The sequence below is a fragment of the Rhinatrema bivittatum genome, chromosome 3 (assembly GCF_901001135.1).
Source record: "Rhinatrema bivittatum chromosome 3, aRhiBiv1.1, whole genome shotgun sequence".
NCBI classification, from domain to species: domain Eukaryota; kingdom Metazoa; phylum Chordata; class Amphibia; order Gymnophiona; family Rhinatrematidae; genus Rhinatrema; species Rhinatrema bivittatum.
Genome location: NC_042617.1, coordinates 120009614 through 120023560, shown reverse-complemented (window position 1 = coordinate 120023560; position 13947 = coordinate 120009614). Strand labels below are relative to the sequence as shown.

General features: G+C 45.2%; 1 protein-coding gene across 8 annotated transcripts in view; it reads right to left on the bottom strand.

Annotated features, from left to right (window-relative positions):
• The window catches only part of VPS54 (VPS54 subunit of GARP complex), a 294894-nt gene that overhangs the window by 194812 nt on the left and 86135 nt on the right, over positions 1-13947 (bottom strand). For 7 of the 8 annotated variants that reach the window (XM_029593654.1, XM_029593653.1, XM_029593655.1 and 4 more), the window contains 3 exons: positions 13502-13583; positions 11155-11192; positions 8935-9066 (listed from right to left, as the gene is read on the bottom strand). In XM_029593654.1, coding sequence (XP_029449514.1) covers positions 8935-9066; positions 11155-11192; positions 13502-13583 — 252 coding nt within the window. The remainder of the gene's footprint in view (positions 1-8934; positions 9067-11154; positions 11193-13501; positions 13584-13947) is intronic. The other variant, XM_029593657.1, reaches the window with a different exon arrangement.

Below are 13947 nucleotides of genomic sequence, written 5' to 3'. Positions count from 1 at the left end.
TAACCAGCTATCGGACCAAGGTGCTCATCTGAGGGGCTATGGAAATCAGCTCAGGAATTCTCAACTGGGAGAGGGACCATTAGGTATCACTGCAAGAGAGTGGGGCAACTCAAATTTCCAATTAATTTTCCTCTAAATTTTAAAGCAATCCCCAGTAGGAAAATGCATGTCTACCATTTGCTGGAGATGGAGAATACCGGCAGGCTGATGTCACTGTAGGAGTATATATAATGTGACATCAGTTTGCTCCATCTCTACCTGCTGGTAGAGGTGCATAACCCACTGGGGTCCTGAATCCATCTGTCTAGATGCTAGGAAATATGATTTATTTGTATATTCTTCTGTCTTAAGCATAGATATGTACACAATTGTTTTTCTTGGTTGTTATAAAGAAATTCTATAAATAAAAAGTTTAAAAACAAAAAGGACTGAGGAGCACATAAGGAATTGCATGCAGAAACTCCCATGGATGCTCAGTGGTAAAACTTTACTGAACTAGAGAGAAATGGGGCCATTCTGTACTATCAGATGATGTCACTCATAAAGTATGGTTAATTCAGCCCTGTGTGTTGAAGGAGAAACTGCCAGCTAAATGGCGACTGCTCAGCATGGCCAAATATTCAAACTGCCCATTTAACCAGTTAAGTCAGAACTTAATCTGCTAAGTGATGCTGAATATCGTTCTCTAAGTCCTTAAGCTCACTTCATGGGAGTTTGTAGTGCACCTTGCACTATTTTGGGATCCCTTCTCTGCTACTGCATGGTCTACATACTTTTGGAAATGTGGCCTCTAGAAATGGACAAAATATGCCAAATCAGCCCTCGACAAATGGATTTGTACAGAGGCGTTATCATCGCCTTAGTTCTGCTCGTTAGACCTCTCCTAATGCACCACAGGTTCTGCTGGCTCTCACCACTGCCTTATATTTCACTTACTCTGCCACACACCTCTGTTTGCTAAAAATGTTTAAATGTGCAGGAAGGAGGAAGCACCTCTTCTATAAAAACGGCCATTCTAAGTGTTACAACTCTTTAAAAGCTGAGAATGTTTTTTTCTGTAATTTCAAAAATAAATAGTTTGCAAAAAACATTACAATCTGAATACTGCATTCAGTTAAATTCTACAAATATGAGAATGACACTTGTCCTGACCAAAGATTTCAGAAAGAAAGAGGATCTCTCTCTTTAATAAATATTTTCCAGTAATGAATTGCGTAAAATAATTTGAGGAAAATATAATGCCACTATACAGCATCAGTTCTTATGCACTGGGGAGAGCGGTATCTATCAGGTTAAAATCGTAATCGTAACCACTTGATACTAAATTCCTTGGTCACTATTAATCTGCCAATAAAGAACCTAAAAATGAAGGGAGGGCATAGGATATTTTATTTGGGTTAAAAATATGTTGATTTCCCTAATCTTTGGATGACCAAAATTTTCCATATTTCTTGCTGCCTTTACTTTCACAGCAACTGAAAAAATACTTTCAGAATCACAGGTTTCCCCATTCTTTTTCATTTCCTTGAAAGCCTATCAGGTCACAAATGTGACATTCCAGAGCACCCGTGCTTTCAAGCAGGACATTGAAAAAGCAATCCAGGCAAGTCAGGAATTACTGTTTCAAGTCTATGCACAGCCTTCTAGAAAAGAAACATTTCATAACCGTCTCTGTGCTTAGAACCAACACATGAGAAAGGGAAGAGGCCTGCACACTTTTCAAATGTGACAAATGATACACCATCAACACAGCTTCAACCTGTGCCACAATCCTTTTAACTTGCAGCTCAGTGTTCAGGGGAGAAGGCCGGGGGAAAAAAGTAAGAGACTGGTGAGTGGATAAAGGAGAGGCTCTTTCTTCTAAGCCAGAGAATTTGAAATTCAATAGCTGCTATTGTATTCTGAGTGAAGAGGAGAGGAAGGTGAAGGGGAGGAGGGTTAATGCATTCAGGATGTGGGAGACAGAAGGCTGTGGGGGCGGGAACAACTGAAGAGCAAAACAAAAAGTCTGAACAGATGGGTTGAAACACAATACATGGGCAGCACCATAAATTATCACAGATTGGGCCGCAAGTGCCATCATCTCCCTATATACATTTCTAAAATTTGGCAAACTCTATTCAGGCTTTTAGATTATCGAGATGGAGCTAAAAAGCCAAACCAGATGACGCTCCCAGCTGGATGGGATGAGGGGTGAGGGTTAAAAGAGTTAGATGATGGTAAAAAGCTTAATGCATATACAAAATCAACCATCTTTCTGTATGCAGCCTTGAGTCCAACACACGTTATTGTACTCATCTCTCAGATCTGAAGCAGACATCAGAGAGGCTTGGATGGTCTCTAAAGCTCATATATTACAACATCCTTATTGTTGGTTCTTTAAAAAGGTGTCAGACACTACAAAAAAAAAAAAACTATAGTTTTCTCCAGGATCATCATCAATTGTTTTTTTTTATTTAAAATATTTATTTCCCTCTGTTTCCACCATTCTGGGTAGGTTACAACGAACATTCATAAAAATGATACAAAAACAAAATATACACAGTTCAATTACAACAAGAGAGCCTAATCTGATGATTACATAAACATCAACCTGATAGTCTGAAACAAAAATATCCTAAGCTGAAGAAATCACAAATTTCCAAAGGCCTGAGCAAAGAAAAAGGCCTTAAGATTTTTTCTGAAAGATTTCACTGACGGCTCGGACCTTAAATTAGATGGTAAAGCAGAGTTGCTTACCTGTAACAGGTGTTCTCCTAGGACATCAGGATGTTAGTACTCACAGATGGGTGACATCATCAGATGGAGTCCTGCATGGAAACTTTGGCTGGCATACTGAGCATGCCCAGCATACAACTATCCATATGGCCATGCGGGGCCCTATTCAGTCTCGTATCTTAGCGAAAAAAGATGAGCAAAAAATAAAATAAACTAATGGAAAACTCAACTCAGCGGGGTGGTGGGCAGGTTCCTGAGAACATCCTGAGAACACCTCGGGATGTTACAGATAAGCAACTCTGCTTTCTCCTAGGACAAGAAGGATGGAGTCCTCACAGATGGGTGAATACCAAGCTACATGCTGCCCCCGATAAAAACAGAACCCACAGCACTTAACCACATGCCAACAGGCACAACAACAGAAGTGCTGAATGTGAGAACGGGAGGCAGCACGAACCAAAGACGGAGCCCTAGGTAGGGAGAGTTGGGTTCTTAAGCTTGGAACAGATTACAAAGGACAGACTGATCGAAGGTACTGTCATGTCGACCATCCTTGTCCAAACAGTAGTAGGCAGCGAACGTGTGCAGGGAGCTCCACGTCACAGTCTTGCAGATTTCAGCGATGGGGACCGCACGAAAACGCGCCACCAACGCTGCCATGGCCCTGAGTGCGCCTTGACGCTGCCTCCTAGCTGAATGACAACCTACTCGTAGCAGAAGGATATACAGTCCACCAACCAGTTGGACAGGGTCTGCTTGCCCACCACAATGACAAATCTGTTTTTATCGAAGGAGAAAAAGAGTTGCGTGGCCACTGTGTGTCCCAGATAAAAGGCAAGAGAACGCTTGCAGTTCAGGCGGTGCAGAGCCCATTCACCCTGGTGGGAATGGGGCATCGGAAAGAAGGTGGGCAGAACAATGGACTGACTGAGATGGAAATCGGACACCACCTTAGACAGGAACTTATGGTGAGTGCATAAAACCACCCTGTCATGAAAGAATTTTGTATAGGGCGGATACTTCACTAACGTCTGAAGCTCACTGATCTTGTGAGCAGATGTGACCGCAACCAGGAAAATGACTTTAATGTTTAAGCTCACAGGAGCACATAGGCTCAAAAGGAGGCTGCATGAGCCGCGCTAGTACCATGTTGAGGTCCCAGGACACAACAGGAGCACGCAGAGGGGGGCTTCAGATGCAACAAGCCCCTCATGAAGCGGCCTACCAAGGGCTGCACAGAAATAGGTATACCATCTATGCCCTGGTGATAGGTGCTAATAGCACTCAGGTGGACTCTGATTGAGATGGTTTGTAAGCCAGACTCCGAGGGACCACAGATAGTTCAAGAGGCGCGGAGTGGGGCACAAGAAAGGGTCTAAGCCTTTTGCCTCACACCAGACGGAGAACCTCCTCCACTTTAACCGGTAAGACTTCCTGGTGGAAGGCTTTCGGGAAGCCACCAAGACCTGCGACACATCATCAGAGAGGTTAAGGACTGTAAGACTACCCTTTCAACATCCAGGTAGTGACGGCCAGTGACCAGAGGTTCAGGTGACGCAATCTGCCCTGATCTTATGTGATCAAGTCAGGGGAGGTGCCCAGACATATGGGCTCCTGTATCGACAGGTTGCGCAGGATCGGGAACCAGACTTGTCATGGCCAATATGGGGCAATCAGAATCATGGTGCCCCTGTCCTGCTGGAGTTTCACGAGAGTCTTCCCCACCAGCAGGAGTGGAGGATACGCGCATAGAAGGCCCTTGCCCCAAGACAGGATAAAGGCATCCGAGGCTGGTTCCCTGTCTTCCCTATACAGGGAGCAGAAGCAGACCACTGTGATACATTACAGGAGGACCTTGCAAGACTGGAAGATTGGGCATCCAAATGGCAGATGAAATTTAATGTGGACAAGTGCAAAGCGTTGCATATAGGGAAAAATAACCCTTGCTGTAGTTACACGATGTTAGGTTCCATATTAGGAGCTACCACCCAGGAAAAAGATCTAGGCATCATAGTGGATAATACTTTAAAGCCGTCGGCTCAGTGTGCTGCAGCAGTCAAAAAAGCAAATAGAATGTTAGGAATTATTAGAAAGGGAATGGTTAATAAAACGTAAAATGTCATAATGCCTCTATATCGCTCCATGGTGAGACCGCACCTTGAATACTGTGTACAGTTCTGGTCGCCGCATCTCAAAAAAGATATAGTTGCGATGGAGAAGGTACAGAGAAGGGCAACCAAAATGATAAAGGGGATGAAACAGCTCCCCTATGAGGAAAGGCTGAAGAGGTTAGAGCTGTTCAGCTTGGAGAAGAGACGGCTGAGGGGGGATATGATAGAGGTCTTTAAGATCTTGAGAGGTCTTGAACGAGTAGATGTGAATCGGTTATTTACACTTTCGGATAATAGAAGGACTAGGGGGCATTCCATGAAGTTAGCAAGTAGCACATTTAAGACTAATCGGAGAAAAGTCTTTCACTCATTGCACAATTAAGCTCTGGAATTTGTTGCCAGAGGATGTGGTTAATGCAGTTAGTGTAGCTGGGTTCAAAAAAGGTTTGGAAAAATTCTTGGAGGAGAAGTCCATTACCTGCTATTAATCAAGTTTACTTAGGTAATAGCCACTGCTATTAATTGCATCAGTAGCATGGGTTCTTCTTAGTGTTTGGGTAATTGCCAGGTTCTTGTGGCCTGGTTTGGCCACTGTTGGAAACAGGATGCTGGGCTTGATGGACCCTTGGTCTGACCCAGCATGGCAATTTCTTATGTTCTTATGTGGGGAGGTAAAGTGGTCCACATCCGAAATGCCCCACAGGCAGAAGAGTTTGTCTGCGACTGTCGGGTTGAGCGACCACTCATGTGGGTAAAATGCCCGACTCAAGCAGTCCACTACCACTATCTCTGTCCCTACCAGGTAAACTGCTCTCAGAAGCATGTCCCCTGGATAGGACTCAACCCAAATCTGTACCACTTCCTGGCAGAGCAGGAAGGAGCCCACGTCTCTCTGCTTGTTCATGTATTTATTTTTATTTATTTTTATATACCGACATTCGATCTGAGATATCACATCGGTTTACATTCAGGTACTGTAGGTATTTCCCTAACCCCAGAGGGCTTACAATCTAAGTTTGTACCTGACAGCAGGACTCAAACCCCGGTCTCCTGGTTCATAGCCCACTGCTCTAACCACTAGGCTATTCCTCCTCCATATCGCGACTTGGTTGTCAGTCTGGATCAAAACCACTTTGTGGGCCAGGTGATCCTGGAACGCCGAGAGGGCGTACCGAATCGCTCGCAGTTGCAGGAAGTTTATTTGACAACTTGCTTCTTGTTTCGACCACATGCCTTGCATGCAGAGGCTGCCCACTTGCGCGCCCCCCCCCCCCAGCCCAAAGAACAAGCATCAGTGGTCAGCACCACTTGGAGGGGGATAGGGCTTGGAAGGGGAGGCCCCTCTCCAAGTTGGACACCCACCAGGAGAGGGAGACTCGGAGTGGTGAGGTAACTTGTACCGCACAGAGAGGTCCTGGGTGGCTTGAAGCCATTGAGAGCGGAGAATCCACTGCGCTACCCGCATAGCTAGCCGGACAAATGGAGTGACGTAAATAAGATGCCGCTATGTGGCCCAGCAAGCGGAGCAACACCTGGGCAGAGACAGCCCGACTCTGTCGGATGTAGTGTGCTAACGACGCTAGCGCCTGAGCGCAGTCCCTGGGGAGGAACGACCTGGCTAGAGTCGTGTCCAGCAGAGCCCCAATAAATGCTAGTTGCTGGGACGGGCTCAGATGGGATTTGGGGAAATTGAACACAAACCTCAGAGACTGTAGCACCATGGCTGTCAAACAGAGGGAACGCAGCGCGCCCTCCTGTGATGAGCCAGTCGTCCAGGTAGGGAAACATGTGCACTCCATTGCTGTGCAGGTGTGCCCCTAACACCGCCAGACATTTCGTGAAGACCTGTGGGGCAGCACCCGGTATTGGAAATGTCTGTGGCCCACTACGAAGCAAAGATACTTCATGTGAGGCGGGAACATCGCTATGTGGGCGTAAGCGTCCTTTAAATCAAGCGAGCAGAGCCAATATCCTTTGTGAAGGAGAAGCATCAGGGTGCTCAGGGAGACCATTCTGAACTGTTCTCACCGCAAGAACATGTTTAAAGCTCTGAGATTGAGAATGGGCCAGAGGCCGCCGGTTTTCTTTGGTATCAGAAAGTATCTCGAATAGTACACCCGGCCCTTTTGAGAGTAGGGCACGGGTTCTACAGCTCCTGCCTTCAGCAAGGCGGAGAGCTCTAATTCAAGAAGTTTCTGATGCCCTAACAGGTCCCATGTGGGGGGTGGCGGAGAATCCACCAGTACCGTCCTGAAATTCAGACAGTAGCCGTGTTGTATAATGGCCAGAACCCAGCGGTTGATAGTAATAGGGGGCCAGTGGTCTGCGAACAAACATAGCCGGCGCCTGACCGCTGGGCAGGGGCCTGTGGGCACCGCAAGCTGGCATCCACTCTCTTGCCGACAGTCAAAAGCCCGCATCTGGGCTGGGGAGCTGTTTGTGGTCTGGGGGCACGCTGCTGACAAGGCCGGCCACTGACTGCAGTGCATAGAGTCCTAGTACAAGAAGCCGGAGAGTAGTTTTTCCACTAGCAATAGGAGGACTTGCGAGGTCCTTGATGTAGGGACCTACGCACGGAGGATGGCGGGTCAGAGGTGCTGACTGAGAGCTGTTATAAGTTCTCATGATGATCCTTGAGCCGAGCGACCGCATCCCTGACTTTGTCACCGAAGAGATTTTCACCGGTCCAAGGCAGGTCTGCCAGCTTCTCCTGGACCTCTAGTCGAAGGCCTGAAGCAAGGCCATGCGTCGGACGCTGATGCCCACAGCTGATATCCTGGCCGCTGTCTCAAAAGACACTAAGTGGACCTTACCTCATGCTTCCCGGCCTCAAGGCCCTTCTGTACTACTGCCTCCAATGCATCTTGCTGCTGTTGAAGCAGATGCTCTGCCAGCTCCTGAACTTGCTTCCACAAGTTCCTGTGGTATTGAGTCATGTATAACTGGTAGGAGGCGATGAGGGAATTAAGCACTGCCCCTTGAAAAACCCTCCTTCCAAGGGCATCCAGGGCCTTAAGATCTCTGACCTGGAAAAGCGGAGGAGTGAGTACAAGATCTTTTAGCCTTTTTTATGGCAGACTCCACCACCACAGATTGGTGGGGAAGCTGACGCTTCTGAAAGCCAAGGGCCTGTTGGACCAGATAAAGGGCATCTGTCTTCTGGCTGCCCGCGGGGACAAAGCCCAGGTGCTCCCACATCCTCTATAGACGATCCAAGAGAATTTCATGGATTGGGATGGCTACCACCTCCTTCGGGACTTCCACAAACTGGAGCACCTCCAGCATTTTGTGGCAGGTGTCCTCCTCTGTGAGGAGCTGGAAAAGAATGGCTTCCGCCATAGCCCGGATAAAGCCTGCGAAGGAGAGGTCTTCTGGGGGAGAGTGACGCCACTCATCCAGCGGAGAAGGCTCGGAAGGCAAGTCACCAGAGCCATTGGAAGAGGACTCCGAGGAATCATCGCCCCAGGGATCCTAGGGCACGTCTTCCTCGAGCTGCAGCTTTCTGCACAGTCTCTAATGCTGTGAACAGGGGCAGATTGGCCTATTGGGGGATCGGGCATCCCCCGGTGGGCTGGTCGCTCTAGTCACATGGTCTACCGAGTGCGGCCATGACAGAGCCGTGCTTGGCAGACCACGTGTTATCTCCTGGGCCGGCCTGGGCGGCGAATCCCTGGGCCGGTCGTCATCGGGAATCCGCCCCTGGCTGTGAAGGTGGAAGCAGACAAACCATCATACATAGCATTGAAAGAGTCTAAACTAGTAAGAATCATGGTTGGAAGAACAGAATGAAACTCATCTTGGTTTAAAAAAGGTTTCAATCTTTGCAGCAAATGTAATTTGTAAAAGGAATTCTTTACAGCAGCTTTTACCTGAAGATGAAAAATGAAAGAATTGTCAAACATCACCCCTAAATTGCTGACACATTTGGAGATAGGAATAATCCAATTTCCAACCTGTAATGACAAAGGAATATCATCCCCGACTGCCCGGGCCAGAACAATCAACTCAATGTTCAACTTCAGTCTATTGGCAATCATCCATTGCTTTATAGGTGACAGAGGATGACACAGGGACTGTACCAGACAATGGTATATTGACAATGTACCTTTTCTTGAAGTAACTTTGAAGATGCTGCATCACGACTTCCTTTTCCTCCAGCAGTACTAAAATGAGACCATGGTAAAACTGCATTAAATGTTAACGATTCTTCCAAGGCAAAATCTGGTTTCATAAAAATCTGAAAGGGAAAGAAACAAAAACGTAACTCTTCTTTATCTCATGTCTATCACTGTGTTCCCTATCACTATCCTCTCATGAACATCCTGATAAAAAGAGGCACTGAAATATGCACCAACACAGGGACCATCCATGGCATGGCCTGGTCAATATAACAGATTGTTACGTTAGCAATGAATGTCGTTCCAGAGAGCAATTCTGCTCTCAAATTACAACTAAAACTTCTGAAATAACAATGTTAAAGAAGCATTTTGCCTTGATTGCATCAGACAGCTGATTAAGTTAAATTGCTCCCTGTGGAAGTAAAGTGTAGCACTACAAACCCTCAGAAAGGAGGGCACTTTCTAGCAGAAGCTATTTTTTTGTAGAACTGAGGTTTTGGTTTTTTTTAAAAGAGTAATACGCTCTACATCAGGTCTACCCAAACCTGTCCTAGGGACCCCACTGCCTCTTGCAGTTTCAAGATATTCACAATTATTATGCATAAGGTAAATGTACATATACTGGGTTTCTAAATTATGCAAATTTATTTATGCGATTTCACTGTGGATATCCTGAAAACCCGACTTCCTGTGGAGGGCCCCAGGACAGGCTGGGAACATCCTACTCTACATGGGTAGGAGCATTAACTGTTCTGCTCCACACTAACCCCCCCACTAGTGTTACTGAAATGATTTTCATCGTATGCAGGTTATGCTGCTTAATATTTTAGCTCTGCACACCTATAGCAAAAAAAAAAAGCGTATTTTAACTGAGTGTGCTCAGCTGAAGTGTACTCTTAAACATCTTGCACTCAAATGCAGATAAAAACCAATATGTTCAATCGATGGGACTTTACAAAACTATTAATGAGGAATATATATTTTAACTGGATATTTAATGTATTTAATTGATGCTCTGCTTTTTTCAGGCACTTCAAAGCAGATTACATTCAGATACTGTAGGTATTTCCCTGTCCCCAGCGGACTCACAATCTAAGAGCCACATTCACTAAACGTTTTTCCCTAGTGACACAGAATCAGGCCCTAAGTTTGTACCTGATGCAATGGAGGAAGACAGTCCTGGTGCTATTTCATGCTACACACCTGTCAATATATGCAAATATACATGTTTTTTTTATGGAATTCTTTTTCACTCAATGCACAATTAAGCTCTAGAATTCATTATCAGAGGATGTGGTTAAGGCAATTAGTATAGCTGGGTTTAGATAAGTTCCTGGAGAAGTCCCTACACTGCTATTAATCAAAAGGGAATAGCGCATGAAATCTATTTAATGTTTGGGTACTTTTCAGACACTTGTGACTTGGATTGACCGCTGGTGGGGACAGGATGCTGGGCTTGTTAGACCCTTGGTCTGACCCAGTGTTAATTTGTTAGTCTTGTTATCAGGTTATATAACCTGTTTTTGTGGATTTTTTTTTTTTAACGTTACAATCTGTCATGAGGTTCCAAGAATGGATAGATGGGGAATCAAGTATGAAGAAATAAATAGAACCTAAAACCCTCAGTAAGGGGTTTTCTGCATCAGACAGCACAAGTTATTCTGTGCCCTTGCTTCCCACCATTCAGATTGTTTCCCTTAATCCCACAATGACCTTGGGCAGCTGCATGATTACAAAGCCCAGATTTTTTTTTTGTAACTCAAAATTTTATTGTCGAAGCCCAGGTTTTACATCACCGTGTGGGCAAGTAAAATCTCCTGTACATTTGATTTATTCTCCATACCTCTAGCATCAGAAACGACTTTACAACATGAACACAAGTAAAAAAATTAAAAATATTTTCCAGCCAAAACGTACGTCTCTTTTGGTAGAGAATTTCTTACTTACCTCCCTATTCCTCCTTCACCAGCTTATGGAAAAACAAATGCATATTATTAACTCTTCCAGGTTCTACAGCCAATGACAACCAAAAGGTCTTAGTTTTCCTCTCACTCCCCCCCCCCCCCCCCTTCCTCTCCACCACTAGCAAAAGAGAAATCTTTTTCTCTCTGAAACGGGGCAGAATATTCAGTTGCATCACGGAATCCATACTTAGCAAGCATATTCTGTCTCCTGTTTTCAACATTCAAGCCAACTATAAATCATACCTTAGGTACATGCTCCAAATCTGTCCTTGATTTATCTACTGAGGAAGAAAAGAAAAATGAAAGATTAGAAATGCAATGCTTCAAACAGACCTGCTAAATTTGTCTTCCTGTACTCTGACACAGGAAGCTCCAGTTAGCTCTCTCTCAAACTGCTGTTTTCCCATTACGTTCTATGTAAAAACAAATAGACAGCAGACAAGAAAAACCAGTAAGGAGCAGGGCAAACAGCCTAAACAGGCAATGGGCATCATTTTAAACAAGAAGTTCCATCCAGAACTAATGGACCCTACTTTCCAGGGCACACGCATGTCTGGATCCCAGGTGGAAAAAAAAAAAACCCAAACCCTGCCCATATCAGAGTCCTCATATTCCCCTGACATGGCCTGAAAATTTGGTATGAATAAGACACCAAATACATTATTAGGGACACAAACACAGTGATTCATAAGCTTTCATTCCCCTCTCAGACAGTAGGATAAAAATGCAAAATAGAATGAGTTCCATATTCAGAACTTATCCAGCTAGTCAGACATATCTGACTAATTTAGCTGGGATATTCAACAGCACAGCTGCGCCACTGAATATGGCCAGATAAACTTATCCAGCTAACAAACTTATCTGGCTAATTTTAGACCTGCTCAATAGTAGGGCTAACATATCCGGCTACCTTCGCCAGGTAAATGTATCACCACTTATCTGGGTAAATTGGCTAGATGAGTAGTCACACCCCGGAACATCCCTAGCTGGAAAACTATTTAGCCACATAGTCATCTGGCTAAGTGGCGCCACTCAACATGGCTGAATATTTAAAATCTATCACTTAGCCGGATACGTCCAAACTTATCTGGCTAAGTGGAACCGAATATCGAGCCCATATGACCAAGTAGGGAAGTGTATGTGTGAAGCAGGACACAGCGGTGTGTTTTCTTCAGGCAGCTCTCCTATTTCTCCCCCACCCCCACAAAGTCTGCTGGGTTGCCAGAACAACATGAGAGAATTGGCAGCAACAGCAGAAGCACTGGCGCCCACTGCTCCTCCCTCTCCCCCACTCAAACTGTTGTGGGGTCAGAGACGGGGAGCAGCGATGGCAGCTGCGGCAGGGACCCCCCACTGATCCTCACTCCAGCTGTCTGATGTGCGGCGAGCATGAGTATTAGACTAAGGACCTGCAGCCATGCACACAGACACGGACAGATGGGCAAACCCTTGACGAACGAGCAAACATCACAGAAATCTAGGCACTCACTAAATACCTTTTCCTGTGTACTTAGCAAATATGCACAGGGTATTGTAAGATGCACAAAACCAGAACCTCAGCGCTTCTTCTCGACACGTGAATTCCTTCTGTACTCCGAAAACACCAGCTAGAAACTCCTTTGGCACAGGATGTGTGAGCAATGGTACATATCGCCACTGGTCATGACATCAAGTAGGAAACATTGCCTTTTGTTTTTGAGCACACCAGCATGCGATACTTGCAACGGCTCACAACTGCTGGTTTATTCCAAAGCAAATGCTACTTGTTGCCAAATTCAGTATGTGTTGACTGAGACAGGGTGAGGTATTAAAAGGCAAAGACAAAAGCAACTAGATATTACTCAGCAAGAGTTGCCCCTTTAGCTCAGTGGAAAGATTCCCAGTTTGGAGCTGGAAGGTTACAGGCTTAAATCCAGTGGTCCCTGAACCTAAAATAGGAAGCAGTAGGTGGAATATTTCATCAAGAGTGGAGCCTTCATGGTGACATAGATACTGGCATGTCACACGTATCCCCAGTATATAGGCTGAATGCTTTACATTGGCACAAACAATAGGGAATATTAGACTTTCATTGTATAGCAGTTTGAGCCATTCCAGCATTTACCACACTTAAACAGCTCAGACACTCTTCAACTACTATATATCCCTCTAGGTCAAGAAGACATGAGCCTAATTAAGCTCAAAGAAAAGGCTGCAGAAAGTCAAACTACTATGCCACGGGAGCCTTAACTTATTCCCTGGTAGAGACATCAAACATAGAATAGGTTAAGATTTAATGAAAGCTCCCATAGAAGGTGCTATATTTTACCACACAGGCACATCTGACTGCTAGAAAGTGGTGGGCAGCTGGGGCGACTCCAAGCAAACAGTTGTTGGTTTTTAGTCCTACTCCAAACGAAGGGACAGTCTGCTAGTTTTGCATAGCTACTCATGGGTCTGCCCACCACTTTGTCAGTAAGCACTTTACGGATGATGACCAATGAACTTAAGCAACATCAAAGTTAAGATTTACAACTTTTTCGAGCTGGTTTTGTATATCACTACATACACAAAAATGAACATCAGTTGGCAGAAAGGCAAAGGTCTATACCATTGCTATGCGAAAGAGCAGTCTTATCAAAGTCATCTTTAGGAGGGCAAATGTTCTTGCATCTTTCATGAAGCTTTTCTCTCTGCAACAAAATGGAAACATACATGAGCTTTGACTTCAAAAAGAGCACGCCACAGTCAGCTATGGAGGGGATCTGTAACGACCAAACAGCTTTAAAATCTTTAACTGGGCTTTCTCTTCTTTTATTCTGCAACTTGATATAACCTCATCCTGATGGTCACTTACAAGATGCTTTCACTTCCCAGCCAATGACAGACAAGGCAAGATGCCGTCTCTTCCGCCAAGGCGGAGGGCTTCCATGCTCTTGCTCTGCCTGCAGTGAGTCACCAAGGCAACTGCACCCATCACCCCTCCCCTGGATGCCCAAGTAACTGCTCTCAAGATGCGACCTTTACAGCAAGGATCCTCAAAGAGTGAGAGGTTTT